General features: G+C 37.0%; 1 protein-coding gene across 2 annotated transcripts in view; it reads left to right on the top strand.

The window, feature by feature from the left end:
• The window catches only part of UBE2K (ubiquitin conjugating enzyme E2 K), a 46,112-nt gene that overhangs the window by 5,673 nt on the left and 26,461 nt on the right, over positions 1-13,978 (top strand). The window contains exon 2 of one of the 2 annotated variants that reach the window (XM_027643012.1): positions 12,296-12,389. The exons of the other annotated variant lie outside the window; for it this stretch is intronic. Within the exon in view, the coding sequence (XP_027498813.1) occupies positions 12,296-12,389 (94 nt within the window). The remainder of the gene's footprint in view (positions 1-12,295; positions 12,390-13,978) is intronic. 2 annotated transcript variants of the gene reach the window in all.

Genomic DNA, 13,978 nt, shown 5'->3' on the forward strand with positions numbered 1-13,978 from the left:
AAGAAAGCCCTGCACATACTGGGTTACATTAGCAAGAATGTAGTCAGTGGGTTGTGAGAAATGATTTTTCACCTCTGTTCTGTGCTTATGAGACTATATGTGGTGTACTGTATCCAGTTTTGGGCTTTCTAGGGTAGGATTTTGATGTATGCTGACGTGAGCCCAGCAGAACACCATCAATGTGGTTAAGGGAGTAGAGCACAAGATGTGTGAGAAGAGGGTGAAAGAGTTGAGAACTATTCAAAGGGACATCTTCCTATTATTCAAAAATACCTGATGAGAGGCTCTTGAGAAGAACCAGACTTGTCTCGAAGGTGCACAGGGATATGATGAGAGGCAACAGACACAAGCTGGGAAATTCTGACTAGACACTGGGGAAGAAAATTACAGTGATAGTAGCCAAATGTTTAAACAGATTCACCAGTGAGATTTCGGAATTTCTCTCCTTGGAGGTGTTCAAAACTCAGCAGGTTCTTAAGCAGCTTGCTCTCACTGGACCTGTTTTGAGTGGAAATAAGGACTAGAGGCCACCCAAGTGCCTCTCCCTACATTATTCTGTATTTCTAGTATGAGTTTGTTTCTAAATTACTGGGGTTTTTTATGTTTGTGAGAAACACAGGTTCCAACTCTGTCACCACATCTGGTATACCTTTCCCCGTAAATAAATTGAATTTTAACGTAGACTGTTTCTTTTTAGTTCAGAAGTTTTCACTATTGTCAGACAATAATGAGTGCTCTTCCTTTTCAAATCGGAGGCTGGGTAGATGCAAAGCTGGGAGATGCAAAGCTGTTGGGGTTTTTATGTTGAACAAGTTCTGGTTAGGAACCCGAATGTTAGAGCAATTATGAGATCTGTACTGCTTCTTTAAGCTTCATTTCTCTGAAATGTGAAGATTATCTTAACTTTAAAATAGTTGTTTGTGAGATCTTTATTACATTGCCAAAAATAATTTTGTCTGCTGTGTTTTTCAAGCCATGCCTATGATTTTAGGCAAGACAAGGTTTGGACCTGTTTCCTATAATTATATAAAAAGCATGGTAAAATGCCATTACTGTACATCTTTGGTTTTCTTAATTCTGTCTATGATGCGTTGGGTTATATTTTCCAGTTTGTGCTGGAAAATAATGGAGAATGAATCTGTAATTCTTTGTCATCAAACGAGTTTGGCCATAAGCCACTTTTTTGGTAACTGAAGAATGCATTTACAAAATGCATTTACTGGGAAATGTTAAGAAAACTGCATATTATTCTTGCTTCTGAGGTGCTCTTCCTGAATTACTAATTTATTTGTAGTTTAACACCTCTCTACCTGAACTGTGTAGCTCTTTTTCAAGTTCTGTGAATATAATACCATTGCACTTTTAGGATCAGTATTGTGTAGATACTGATCAGTACTAGTATTATGAATATTACTAAATCTGTGATTAAAAATACTTAACAAACAATGTTAGTGATCATTTGACCCAGACCCATGAGTTGGCCAAGTATTGGTAGTGGGAATAGTGCAGGGAAGGCAAGATCCACTGCTTATTCCTCTGTTCATTTGGTGGCATTTTTTTGTGTTAGTGTGTATCCAGTTGAGTCCAGATTTCTAGTGAGTGGTCTGCATATCAGGCAGAACCCTCAAGATTTGGGAAGTAAGTGAAAACAGAAAAAAACCAGCTTGATCTCCGCTGGAGTCAGGCTCATTTGGTTATCTTTGGTAATCTCTTAAAAACCTGAGGAAAGAGAGCAGTCACTGGTTACAGGAGTGGGTTACTCAGTTTGGGATTAGGAGTTAGACTGGAGCTGGTGATGGTACCCTCTGACCACAACTCTGTGGACCTAAAAGGATGCTAGGAGTTAGCCAACCCTTTAACAATTCCAGTCTTCCATTCATTCTTCTGTGCTTGTTTCCAGGAGTTTAGCTTTAATAGGAAAGAATTGTACAAGTCTTAAGGTTAGTTCACTTTACTTAGTATGAAATCTTAAAAAAATTAACATTTTATCATAGTAAATTTGTATAAGTATAAACTGTAAGACAGCACTGGTTTAACAATCCAATCATGAATTGTCCAGTGGTCTTTAGTTTGCTTTAAGCTAGTACAGGTACTTAGTGTAGTTCTTAAATTATTCACCTGTTAAATGGTTCTAGCTTGTTTCATAATCCTAATAAGGATTATTGTCATTACTGTCCTCTATCACTTTACACTAATAATTGCTGCTGGTATTAAATTGAGAAAATACTTTTGGTTAAACTTTATCATTAATATACAGACTGTCTTTTTTGTCTTCGACAAACTGGGTAAAACTTGGATGCAATTAAGTTAAGAAAAGTAACCAAGTAAGTTCTTTTATGGCAAAGAGTAGGAATGTTGACAAATATTCTATATGGCACTTTAGGGATGTTTCACAGAATCACAAAATATTCTGAGTTGGATGTAGTCCACTTTTGCACTCTTGTCTTACCTAGCATTTTCCCTTTGGATTGTATTGGTGTTAGTATTTTTAATATTTGAATTCAGAGTACTCGAATATGCTTGCCATGAGTATTTAATAAAATAGAGTCTGTATAATAAATAAGTTGCCTCTGTGAGCAGCAAAAATAATCTTGTTTGAGGACCAGATCTGTATCTGTTAGTCTGGTGTATTGTAACAGAATTGTGCTAAGGCCATGGATTGCTCCTGTCTAGTCCAAAGTGTCTGCACAGGAGGCAGATGTTGTGAGTATCCCTGGCTATAGAAGAAGCTTCATTTGGTGCTTATGCTTTATTGGACACCGTAAAAGTCAGTCCTACAGTGTGACTCCAGTTTGGCTGTGCTGACTCTGAGAGAGCTGGGCTCATACTGTCTATCATTCTTCTGTTGGAATGGTAACAGAGGTGTCCTGTCTCCCTTTGTTGTCACAAAACACATAGGAAACTAGTTGAAGTTCATTATTTCATAATTTGTGTTCATTAATAGCCAGTAAGACGAACAGGTCATCGGGAAAGGAAAGACTAATGATTTGTGTAAGTCTAGTTAGTGTAAAAAAGACAGGTTTAAAGTGATGTGCCTTCAGATCCTAAAAAAAACCTATAGAGTGTTTATGAAGGGAGGAAAAAACCCAAACCCACAAATACATTAGTCTATGTTTTACTTAAACAGGTAGTTTAGTTCAAGCTAAATATTTACCATGTTTTATTTTTAACTGAAAATAAACTGTGAGAAAGTATTTTTAAGACTTTGCTGTGTTAGGATGTGTTAAAGTACAGGAGGCTATTATGAGGTAGCATATAGGAATGGAAATTATGGTAGCTGTGTTGTATTTGCCTCCTTTCTGGAAGCCTCTTAGAGCCTTCATGGTGTTTAGGTAAGCTCTTCCACTTTGGAATAAGGGTGTCCATGTGGAAGGCTAGTACAGAAGAACTATTCTGAGCTACTTTCACAAGTCTTCAAGCTCTGGGACTGTGAGTGAATTAGCATAATCAATTTAAACTAAGCTGAATCCTGTGATTCCTTTATGTGTAGAATTGCTCACAACCTAAGTAGGGTAGACATACAGAACTGACTGCAGAGTCTGCATCAAATGGCTTTGTATGCTTATAAAATGACTAATTTGAAGTATGGCTTAAAATGATTCTTAAAGCACCTTTATCTTCAGGGGTTTTCAGTTGTTCTGCATCAAAAACAGAATCGTGCATAAAAAGATAAGAAAAATCCATTTTGCTTATTCATTTAGGCTTTCCTGCAGGGGATTGCCCAGAAGGAGTCCTTCCCACTGTGCCTGCTCTGATGTCGAGCATCTCAGTGGCGCTCAGGCCAGGTTTGAACAACTCCTGCCCGTGGTTAGTGCTCCGAGGTGCTGTAAATATCTTGCATAGCCGGACAAAGCCTGTGCTGTGCAGGAGCCCTGCACTCCTGTGCTGGTGTAACGCTGCAGATGTGCTGCAGATGGGTGCATGGCTATCATGGCCCAGCTTATCCCTTTAACCACCCCATCCCTTAGTGAGACAAGCAGGGATTGTGTAACTGCACTTAGGGCTTATGCCAGGAGAGCTGTGTCACTTACACCTCTGTGTGTCCGTGACTGACGCAGTGATTTTGTCAGAAATAGTTTAGACAGACACTGGAGCTGAAGTTTCAAAATTCTTTTAAGTTGTTCTAAGGCAGTGCCAAGAAGCAGTGTCACATTCCTCTTGCAGCCTCATCTCCTCTTCCCGCTTTTGTGCTCCTTCTCTTGTGTTGTTCATGGTGAATCAAATCAGGGTTTGGTTTAAAATGAAAGAACTGTCTTGATGATATAGTTTTACTTCACATTTTTTGCTGTGCAGGTGTATGAATGCTTACACAAAATCTTATCCCCTCCTTTGCATTAGTTCTGCCAGGACCAGAAGGAAAGTAGGATCTTGACCACTGTCAGACTGGTGCTGTGGAAGTACAGTCTCTTAAGTTTTTTTGGTAGTGTGATGTTTTAACAGCTGAACATTAGCTACCTAAAATAAAACTTTAACTAGAACTTGGTGATTTTCCAGGTCAAACTCTAGCAAAATGAAGATGTTTTTAGTATTTGAGATTTTAATATTTAAGGTGAATATTTGAGATGTATTCCTGACAGGAAAAGAATATCCCTCAGTATTGTCCTTGTATGTAAACATGTAATAATACAGAGTTTAAAGTTTGGTACAGATTTAATCTCTTGATAAGATTATTTGATAAAATGTTTTAATAAGATGGATTTAATAAGTAAAATTGTGATAAATATGAAAAAGGGCGAACTAATTTCCAGTAATACAGAACTCACACAATATTCATCTTGTAGCTCCTTAGATACATTAAAATACAAGTTACTTGTTAGTAACATAGTATTTTGATCAGTAAATGAAAAAAATAATATGCAAAAATAATGTCACTTTTACTGAAACAGGCATAATTCTAGAAAATATGTGTTGATACAGTGGAATGAAATAGAATGTAAAATGAGGAAGAACTTCCATGACTGAAATTGTTAATATGTTCAAAGGATGTGGGAGCATTTTAATGAAAGTGCATTTCTTGGTACTGACCTTTTCTTATCTAGGAAGACTGCTCTTCAGTGTGCTTTAGACAGAAGTGTTTCCTCTCTTCTCCTTGCCCTGCCCCAACGTTGGGTTGTTTCACCATAGCATTGCTCTGTGCTTTGAAGGTCAGCAGGAGCTCTCTCTGAGAATGCAAATGTGATCTGCTGATCTCAGCTGATATAGTGCAGCTTACAAACTTCGTAGCCCTCTGGTAATTATGTGACATTTTTGCTTCTCGTCTTAATATTAACAACCTCAGGCTCTGGAGATGCACTGAGATGCGCTCTGTTCTGGCTTTTAAGCTGGAGTGAGTCTGAAGGAACACTTCGGTGGTATTGAACTACTCCCTCTCGCGTTGATAGCTCTTTGAGGAGGGCAGCAGCAGGAATATAAAACTTTTTTTTTTTTTAAGTTGAATTTACCGTTCTGCTGCTGGACAGTGTGCTGCACTTTGCTTCCTGGTTGAGTGATACCTCCTGCCTTTTTGCTGTTTTCCCATTTCATGCATAGGAGTGAACAAGCGGATGCGATGTAGTTACTCTCAGCTACTCTGCGGTAGCAAAGGGGTTAAAAAGGGAGACTTGGTTTGAAACCAAGTGATTCCCGAGGATATGAGAGGAGAGGCTGGTAGTTGACTTCTTAGAGGGCAGTTTAAGAGGTGAGCTTTTGTTAGGAATGTTCCTGTCTGGCATATCAGTGAAGGGGGGAGAGCCTTTGGACTGAGTTGAGAAAGGTCACGGAACCTTAGCCAAAGAACACAGGAAAATAACGGAGCATTTATTGCAAACCAAAATTTCTCTGAATTATCCACAGATTTGCAAGGCGTTGGGAAATAGGATAAGAATGAACTTGGTTTTGGTTTTTAAGTTATTAATTTAAATAATTGTTTAATGGAGTGAACGGCTACTGAAAGATTGGAGTCTTTTGCTCAACACATTGACTCAGAGTACTTGCAGCCGTTGGCTAAAATAGCGTTGTGGATTTCATTGTGACAGTCAGTCAGGTGATCTTGTTCTGTAAGTCTCTTGAGATATGCTCGTGCCAGATTTTGGTGCAGAGTAAGATTGTTGTGGTAGAATATAAAATAGGGAGGAGGGTAAGAAGAGTTTTATAAGACACTAGTAATTTGAAGTTGCTGTATATAGAGTTACCATAAGTTAATGTTTCTAGCATGGCTTCAGCCTAGAGAGAAGGATTTCTTACTTAAATTGTCCTTGTAAATATTGAACCTTATAATGTCAGTATAAAATGTTTAGATGTTCAAAAGTACTTCACTTTTGTAAGTTGTGTCTGTATTAAAGAAGTAACTAAATTTTTACTAGATTTTAGATAGGTTAAAAAGTGGTTATTGCCAATTTACCTCATAGAAGAATCAAACAATAATTTAAAAATCCTGTCCTGAAAGATAAAGAAGTTATTTTATTTTGTTGCTGTGATTAGGGAAACAGTCAGTGATAGAAAATGTTTTGTTTTAAATGCACAATCTGCTTCACTAGTGACTGGACTTTGCCAGAGAAATTTTTCAAATTTTTCCTTAATCCTTGCTGAAGTTTTGGTGTGTGCATTCTTTAACATTTTTGTTACTTTCTTAAAGCTCTTCATTAATGTGTAAGCTGCTGGTTTTAAAACCCTAAGTGATTAGGGAGTTTTAATACTTAACTGCATTTATTGCAATTAGACTTGTTTATCTATACATGTAATTTGTCACTTATATATGTGTCTTTTCAGGTTAGTTTTTTTCTAGTCTGGTTTTGTTTTATTCATATATATTCATACATACGTATGTTTCTAGAGTTTTCTATGAGTTCTTTTCCATAAAAACCAAGTAAATTAAGAGAAAATAGAAGTAGTTGATCCATTATAGAGTATGTTCCCCTCAAGGTGGAGCAAAATCATGTTTTATAGGACCAGTAAAATCACAGACTGCTATATGGAATAGTAGGGGTTTGTGATTTTTTGTGTTTGGTTTCTTTTATACACAGTAATTCAGAAGTAACCACTGAGTTTAAAATTCCAAATATAAGTCTATTTAAGGTGGTTTTGTGTGCATGTGGGTGTGTGCACGTTGGTTTTTGTTTTTATAAATCCTTATTTGCCATCTTGGCCGTTATACCCAAGACATTTGATACGAATTTTACACGTGGTGTCTCAATATGTGAGATAGATAGAACATGCAAATAATAACTCAGTTTGATATTACTTTATTATTTGTAACTAATGTGCTGAACTGAAGTTACTAATATTGCTAATAACATAGTTTCTTTTCCTTTTTTTGTTCTGACCCCAATAGTTGAAAACATAGTATGTTTGCTAATGGATGTATTTACATTTCTTTAGAGTAATTTTATTATACAAGGGTTAAAGGTCTAATGTTAAGGAATTGTCATGGAGGGAGTAAGTAGAGCTAATTGGTTCTAGGACAACCTCAGTCAAAACTATTTTGTATGTCGTCATCATCCAGTATTAAGTTTATAATGTTTGGTAGCCATGGCTGACATGGAAATGTGAGGGATTTATTTGGGGTTTGGGTTTGGGTTTTTTTTCTTTCCAGTCAAGAATGTTCAACATAGATGTCAAAATTGCTGGCCATGTAATTAAAAAAAAATGAATTAAAAACTACTTATTCCTGCATTTTTAGTTCAACCTACCAGTATCTATCTGTCCATTGCCAGCACTGATAATAGGCATTTTTATGCTGATTACTTGAGGTTAACTCTGTGGTAGTCTCTTTATCAAAATAACTGAAGAATTTGGAGACTTTCTTAGAAAGCATAAAGAATTCTGATACACTTGTAATTCCTACTTCTAAAAAAAGTAATTTCCTCTACCTTCAGTCTTCAAGAAGTAGACTTATCTCAAGATGAAACTTTGAATATATAATTTTCTTTCACTTTTAATAAATATACTAAATTGTATTTTGCATGTGGGGAAATAAAAGTTTAGAACAATGCAGTTTTAAATATCTTGTCTTAATGTGCTCCTGTGGTGTTGATATGTAATGGTTTTGTCGTTTATCTTATATGAAGGAAAACTTTGGATTTTTAAGAGTAGAGGTACTGGACAAGTAGAGGATAATAGGCCGTGAATAACTATCAGTGAAAGAGTTTTTTAAAGGCAGGTTGGAGAACAGAGAAAGAGATGGTATGGAAGGCTCAGGAAAAAGGTTGGATTAACCACAGAAAGAAGACAAATGGGGGGCTCCTTGTTGAGGCTTGTAGACTACAGTGAATAAAGAGAACAGAAGAGCCTGCTGTCCAGCGAGAGTAGGGTGCAGAGCTGCTCTCTGAAAGGATTTTAGCAGAAGTGAAGACGTGTGTGATGAAGTCTTCACAGTGGCAGAAGTTACTCTTTAAAGTTTCTGCTGGAGTGGGTTGTGTGTTCTGTCCTGGGAAGATACTCAAATATAAAACTACAGTGTAATTCTGGATTTATCTTTTAAGAGGAGGCAGGTGAAGACAAGTCAAGGTATTATCAATCAGTGGCTACTGTGGTAAATGTGATGAGAGTCCAAACTTTGGAAGATGCTCACAGAATGATGCTTCATGAGGGATTGATTCCTCTGAGTTTCTTTTTAGAGATAAGGCTTTTATAATGGATGAAAGTGTGTAATGTGAATCTTCCTCAAGTTGTCTGCATCATGCTTTTAGTTTAATCTCTGTGCTTGAGTTTAGTTTCCACAAGGCAGACTAAAAGTGGTTAAGCGTGACTACCTATAGCAGTGCAGAAAGAATCTCAGCAGTTGGGTTGGTCTACAAGGCAACAAATCTTTTGACTGGAACCTTAGTGTGAAGTAGGGGATGCATTTAAAAACTAAAAAAGGCTATGCATAATCTATCTAGAATATGAAGAAAAACAATTAGGGAATGGCATCATGCATTATATAGTACGTTGCATCAATGCTCCTTTCTCTGTGTGTTGGAGTTTTTTTGTTTGTTTTGTTTGGAGTGGCTTTGGTTTTTTTTTTCTTTTGGTCAGTCTTGATCAAAATAGTTTTCAGGTGTGGTGAAGGGAAATTCTAGTAGTGTTGGACTCATAGAATTCTAGAAAAGGATTTTGCTGATGGATGTTTGGGTGTTGTATTGTTACAGAATTTAACTTTGAAATTGTGGAAATAAATGCCACTAGTAATGGAAGGGCTAATATTTCAGGAATTGCTAGCCCAATGATTTAGTCACTAAATTGTTACTGAATTAACGGGAGGTGATACTGTTTTAGACTTGGTATGAAAGTATAATGAGGTCTTTGTAGAACTGCTTCTGGAAAATCAACTTGGGACGTGAGATCACAAGTTGATTCATAAATTCTTTGCGAAGATCATTGGTGTCAGAGAACTTTTGAAGAACTCTGCTGTTGGTAGGTGTGGAGGCCAGGGATTTTTTCTGTTAGAACTGCTTAAATTAAGTAATTTTATTCTACATGATACTCATTAAAGGGAAATATTATAGGACAACATTCCAGATTTAATTTGATTAACAGTCACTTTGGTGCTGTTTCTCCAGGGGTGAAGGATAAAGCAGTAATTGTCAAGGTCAAGCTGAACTGGACATTAAAAAGTATCAGAATAGCATGAAAAAAGGATCTTCAGCTATGTAAATAAAAAATGAATGTGTTATATGAAGGGCATGGTAGCATTTAAGCATGAATGCAAAATTAAATTAATCCTTGCACTGGAACAGTGTAATATAGCCTGCTGTTTTTCCTTAAGGTTCTGTGCAAAAGAAATAAAGGTGTGGAGACAGCTACAGCCGTAGTAATAAAAGCAGTCACCTCAAAGGGGGGAACCAGGATCACTGACTCTTGAAGGAAATTGAGCTTAGCAATAGGGGGTGTGTATGGTTGCTTTTTAAGAAATTTATTGAGTTGGGAATGATTTGTTGTGAAAAACAGCTAGTGTGGTACTAATTGAAATTGAATATGAAGGCAAATATCTAGGCTACTACAACAGTGTGCAGGACACTGAAGAAAACCAGAATTACAGTAGAAAATGGAGCAAGCTGCAGCATGGATTAACCATAGATCATATCATTGAAATTCATCCCATTTGCAGTTGCTGCAGTCCTCCAAATGGAAAGTTACTTGCAAAGAACAAGAACTCCTGCTGTCAGTGTGGAGCTTGCCAGGTGATGTTGACAGCTTACTAGTTGGCAGAGGGGGAGCAGCAGAACCTCTGTTGAGGACAGAGTGACTGCAGTACCCGTGCAGATAGTTTTGGTGACTTATTAACTGTATTGGTTATTTAAACCAGTGTGCTGCTTTGTGAATGAAGAGGTCATGCACGGGGGCAGTCCCTGTGAAAGCACAGTGCAGCCACTGGAGAGGACAAAAACTTAGACAGGAGTCCTTGCTGGGGACTCTTGTCATTTGATCTGAGCCTCGTGTCGTGCTGCCATGTAAAAAGGCAGATTTGATCTTTGCTGGTTGTGATGTATTTTCAGTGAGTTCAACAGAGTGCTTGTGGCACAGATTCTGGGACTTCAGTTAGTTTGTGGAGGGCTGGTTAGATGATCATGGGACATAGAGTGGAGAAATTTTTAAAAAATCAACCTGAGATTAAAATTTCAGCTTGTTTAGAGGCAAACTTAAGGCTGAAAAATCAGTATAAATAACATATTTTGCAAGGGGAATAAATAGTAGTGATACAAAGAAACTTGTTGGAGCTGGGAAACAATGCTGTCACAAGCGGGCGTAAATAGATTGTAACTTTACCTAATGGTACTATAAAAAGTTTTCAAAAATTGTGAGGTGGTAGGATGAGCTGCCAGTTGGAATAGTGAGAGCAAAAGAATTAGAAGGGATGTTGGAAAGCTTGCAAGAAGCATATGCCATGTGAGTTTGGATTCAGAGAGTAGGTTTGTTACAGTTCCTGGCTGTTGGAGAGGGCTGCAGGTGCTGCCTCATTTGTGTGGGTTGAAGGGGTTTTACCCAAGTTCTAAAGACAAATGTATGTAACTACAGATATCAAAAGCTCCCAATTCACCATTGGATTAATTTAGTAAAACCTTTAATTAGGATTTTTTACGTGGTGAAATTTTTACCTAATCTTTGATTTTTCGTTATGTCTGTGAGCATATCTGGTCAGAAGAGCACTCCCTTTGTTTGGGGGGAGCTGAATCTATAGCACACTTGCAGAAAGGAAACAGAGGTAATTTCCCAACTGTTGTCCAGTGAATTCTGTGTCCTTAATGGTTCACATCTGTGATAGATCCAAGAATCAGTTGATGGCAGCCATCAGCTTTCTCTGACTTAGCTCTTCTCTAATAGCTGACAGCAACCAGGTTTACTCTGAGGGCGAAGAGAAGCACAGCTGCACAGGGCTTTTTGGTGTAGAACAAGTTGGAACAATTTTAAAAGACCTGAGAAGATGCTAAGAATTCTTGAAAAAAATAACACAGGATTCAAGAAATCTGTATTGCAGTCAGTGAACACAGTATGCAGAAGTAGCAGAATTGAAAAACCTGTAATTACTGATGGTACATCTTTCTAGAAGGAGATTTTGCTTTGCAACCCCCCCAAAAAACATACTGGCTGGAAGATTTGTATGAATTTCACTAACACTGCTCTCTGGACCTGGAAAGCAAATGCAGTGGAATGAGTAGCTCTGGCTGAACACTTCTGAGAATCCATTTCTGGAAAACATATGTTTTCTTCAATATCAAAGTATAGTGTTTTTATTTTGTAGGCAAGTTGATATGGGGTGTGAAAATGTTGAGGAGGTGACAATGAAATTCAAATGTATAAATACATTGTACCTTACGCCTAAATGTTAAAGATAAACATGATCTTAAGCAAGACTACACTATTTTGTTTAGATCATTGTATTGTTAAAAATACTGCTCCATTTGGGGAAGTCTTTCCTTATTCCTCTGAAAGTGGCAAACACGTCTCTTACTAATTAAATTGGTCTGAACAAGAAAAAAACCTGATATGTAATTTGGTCAATTTAAATTTATAGTTTAAGATATGTAGAATTAATAGCTGATTTGAAAGATCATGGTCTTTTTAAAATGTAGTCAAATTAAAAATTTGGGATATTATATTGCTGGATTGCTTTGCATATTCTAGTGATAGTATAAATAATATTATGGTAATGCTTCACAAGTAGTCTGTTTTTAATGAAGTAAAATTTTAACTGGAAGATAGCTATTAACTTTAGGTTACTATATTTTTAAATGCTTACTTATTTTAAACTACTGAAAATTTTAAATACCATATTTTGGGGGAAATCTGTATGTCAAATGCTTACTTATGATTCTTTGTTTCTCTGTTTATTTTTAAGACCAGCAAAAATCAAATTAAAGTAGATCTTGTAGATGAAAATTTTACAGAATTAAGAGGAGAAATAGCAGGACCTCCGGATACACCATATGAAGGCAAGTAATGCTTTTGTGTATGCAATTATTGTACACTTCAAATCATGTGTCTTGAGATACTTTGTTTGTAAAATTAATTTACAGCATAAAATATAGAGATACATGTTTTAAAATAGTCTGATTTTTTAAAACAGATTTTAAGCTTTAAAAGTATTTCAGTTCAACTTCTGTGTTGCCTGAAGAGAGATCTGGTCAACAGTAGGATAGGCTATTCCATATCAAAGATTAATTTACAGGTATAGCTGTGCAGTGTAATTGGTATAATTCTGCCTTTTAGTTGTTTGTTTACTGTCTCGACAGTTTAAGCTTCTTAAGCATCAAACATCCAGAAACTGAGCTTCAGACTGTACATGTATTTCTGTGATGTGGTGATCCTTCATAAATGTTGCATTTTGCCTATCTCAAGCAGAGACGTCATTGCAAGTTAAATTTGGGATTAATCTTGGGCATTCATGGGTCCCAATACTTAATTTATACTGAAGTGGGGGACTCTATAGTAGGACTTCATCTCTTTAGCTGTCTTCAAAAATTACCTTTTTGACTTTCTTGTTTATTAAAGCTGGTATCAGTAATTGTGCACCTCTTCCAGTCTGTGAAAAGCAAGGTAACTTCCATAAAGAAGCTTTAAAAGGAGCTAATGTAGCTTCGTCAGGGATACAAGATTACTCAATGATGCTGGTACTTGTAAACTTTGCCTATAATGTATATGGAGCTGGCAGACACACCTTCTATTTAAAGTTCCTTGATGATAACTAAAAAATAAAGTAAAAATCCTTAAACTTTTGGATAGCTTTAAAATCTTGTTTTACTCAGATAGGCCATGCCAGGTATCTACTTTGATTTGAATTTGAACTTTGAACAAAAAAAGTTGAAAGGAATGTTACAGGCAAATATATTATTTTGTTGGAATTTAAAACAATTTTCCGAGTTTTTCAGTTGCTGTAGTTCCTCCATGCCTTTGAGTTAAGAGTGGGACTTTAGTATTCTTCTGAGACCAGAAATGTGCTATTTGTCATTATTTTGACAAATAAATTCTCATCAGGTGTTGAAAATACCTGAAATTTTTTTGTAGGTGTGGATGTATATGCACTCGAAAGCATGAGTGACTACTGATGAAAATCTGGTTGTTGTGTCTTCCCTAAGGAGAACATCCCATGGGATTGTTTCTCTGGGCTGGGAGCTGGTGCAGCAGCACTGGGCTTGAGCACAGGGAGAGTCTCCCCAGTGCCACCCACCCCTCCTCTACCTTTGAGGCCCAGGACAGATAAAGAATGAGGAAACAGCCTAACAGAAGTTGCCATGGAAGAATATTGGGCAGGGGTAGAAGGTGTCAGAAGATGAGGAAAAGGGAAATGAGCCCGAAAAAGAGTAGGAAAGTAGAAGAATCTGTAATGCTAGGGGTGCTGCCCTGCAGAAATTGATTCCAAGAGTTCCTCAGCAGTTTAGCAACTAATGGTGGTTTTCCCCTCTCCCTCCTTTTCCCCACGTGTCTTCATCTCATCGGCTACTGATGTGTAGTTGACAGAAGATAATTTCTGGAAAGAAGATAATTTCTTCTGTTTGTAACATGGATCTTCAATTTAAAACGA

Source organism: Corapipo altera, unplaced genomic scaffold, assembly GCF_003945725.1.
Source record: "Corapipo altera isolate COAL_440 unplaced genomic scaffold, ASM394572v1 22, whole genome shotgun sequence".
Classification (NCBI taxonomy): domain Eukaryota; kingdom Metazoa; phylum Chordata; class Aves; order Passeriformes; family Pipridae; genus Corapipo; species Corapipo altera.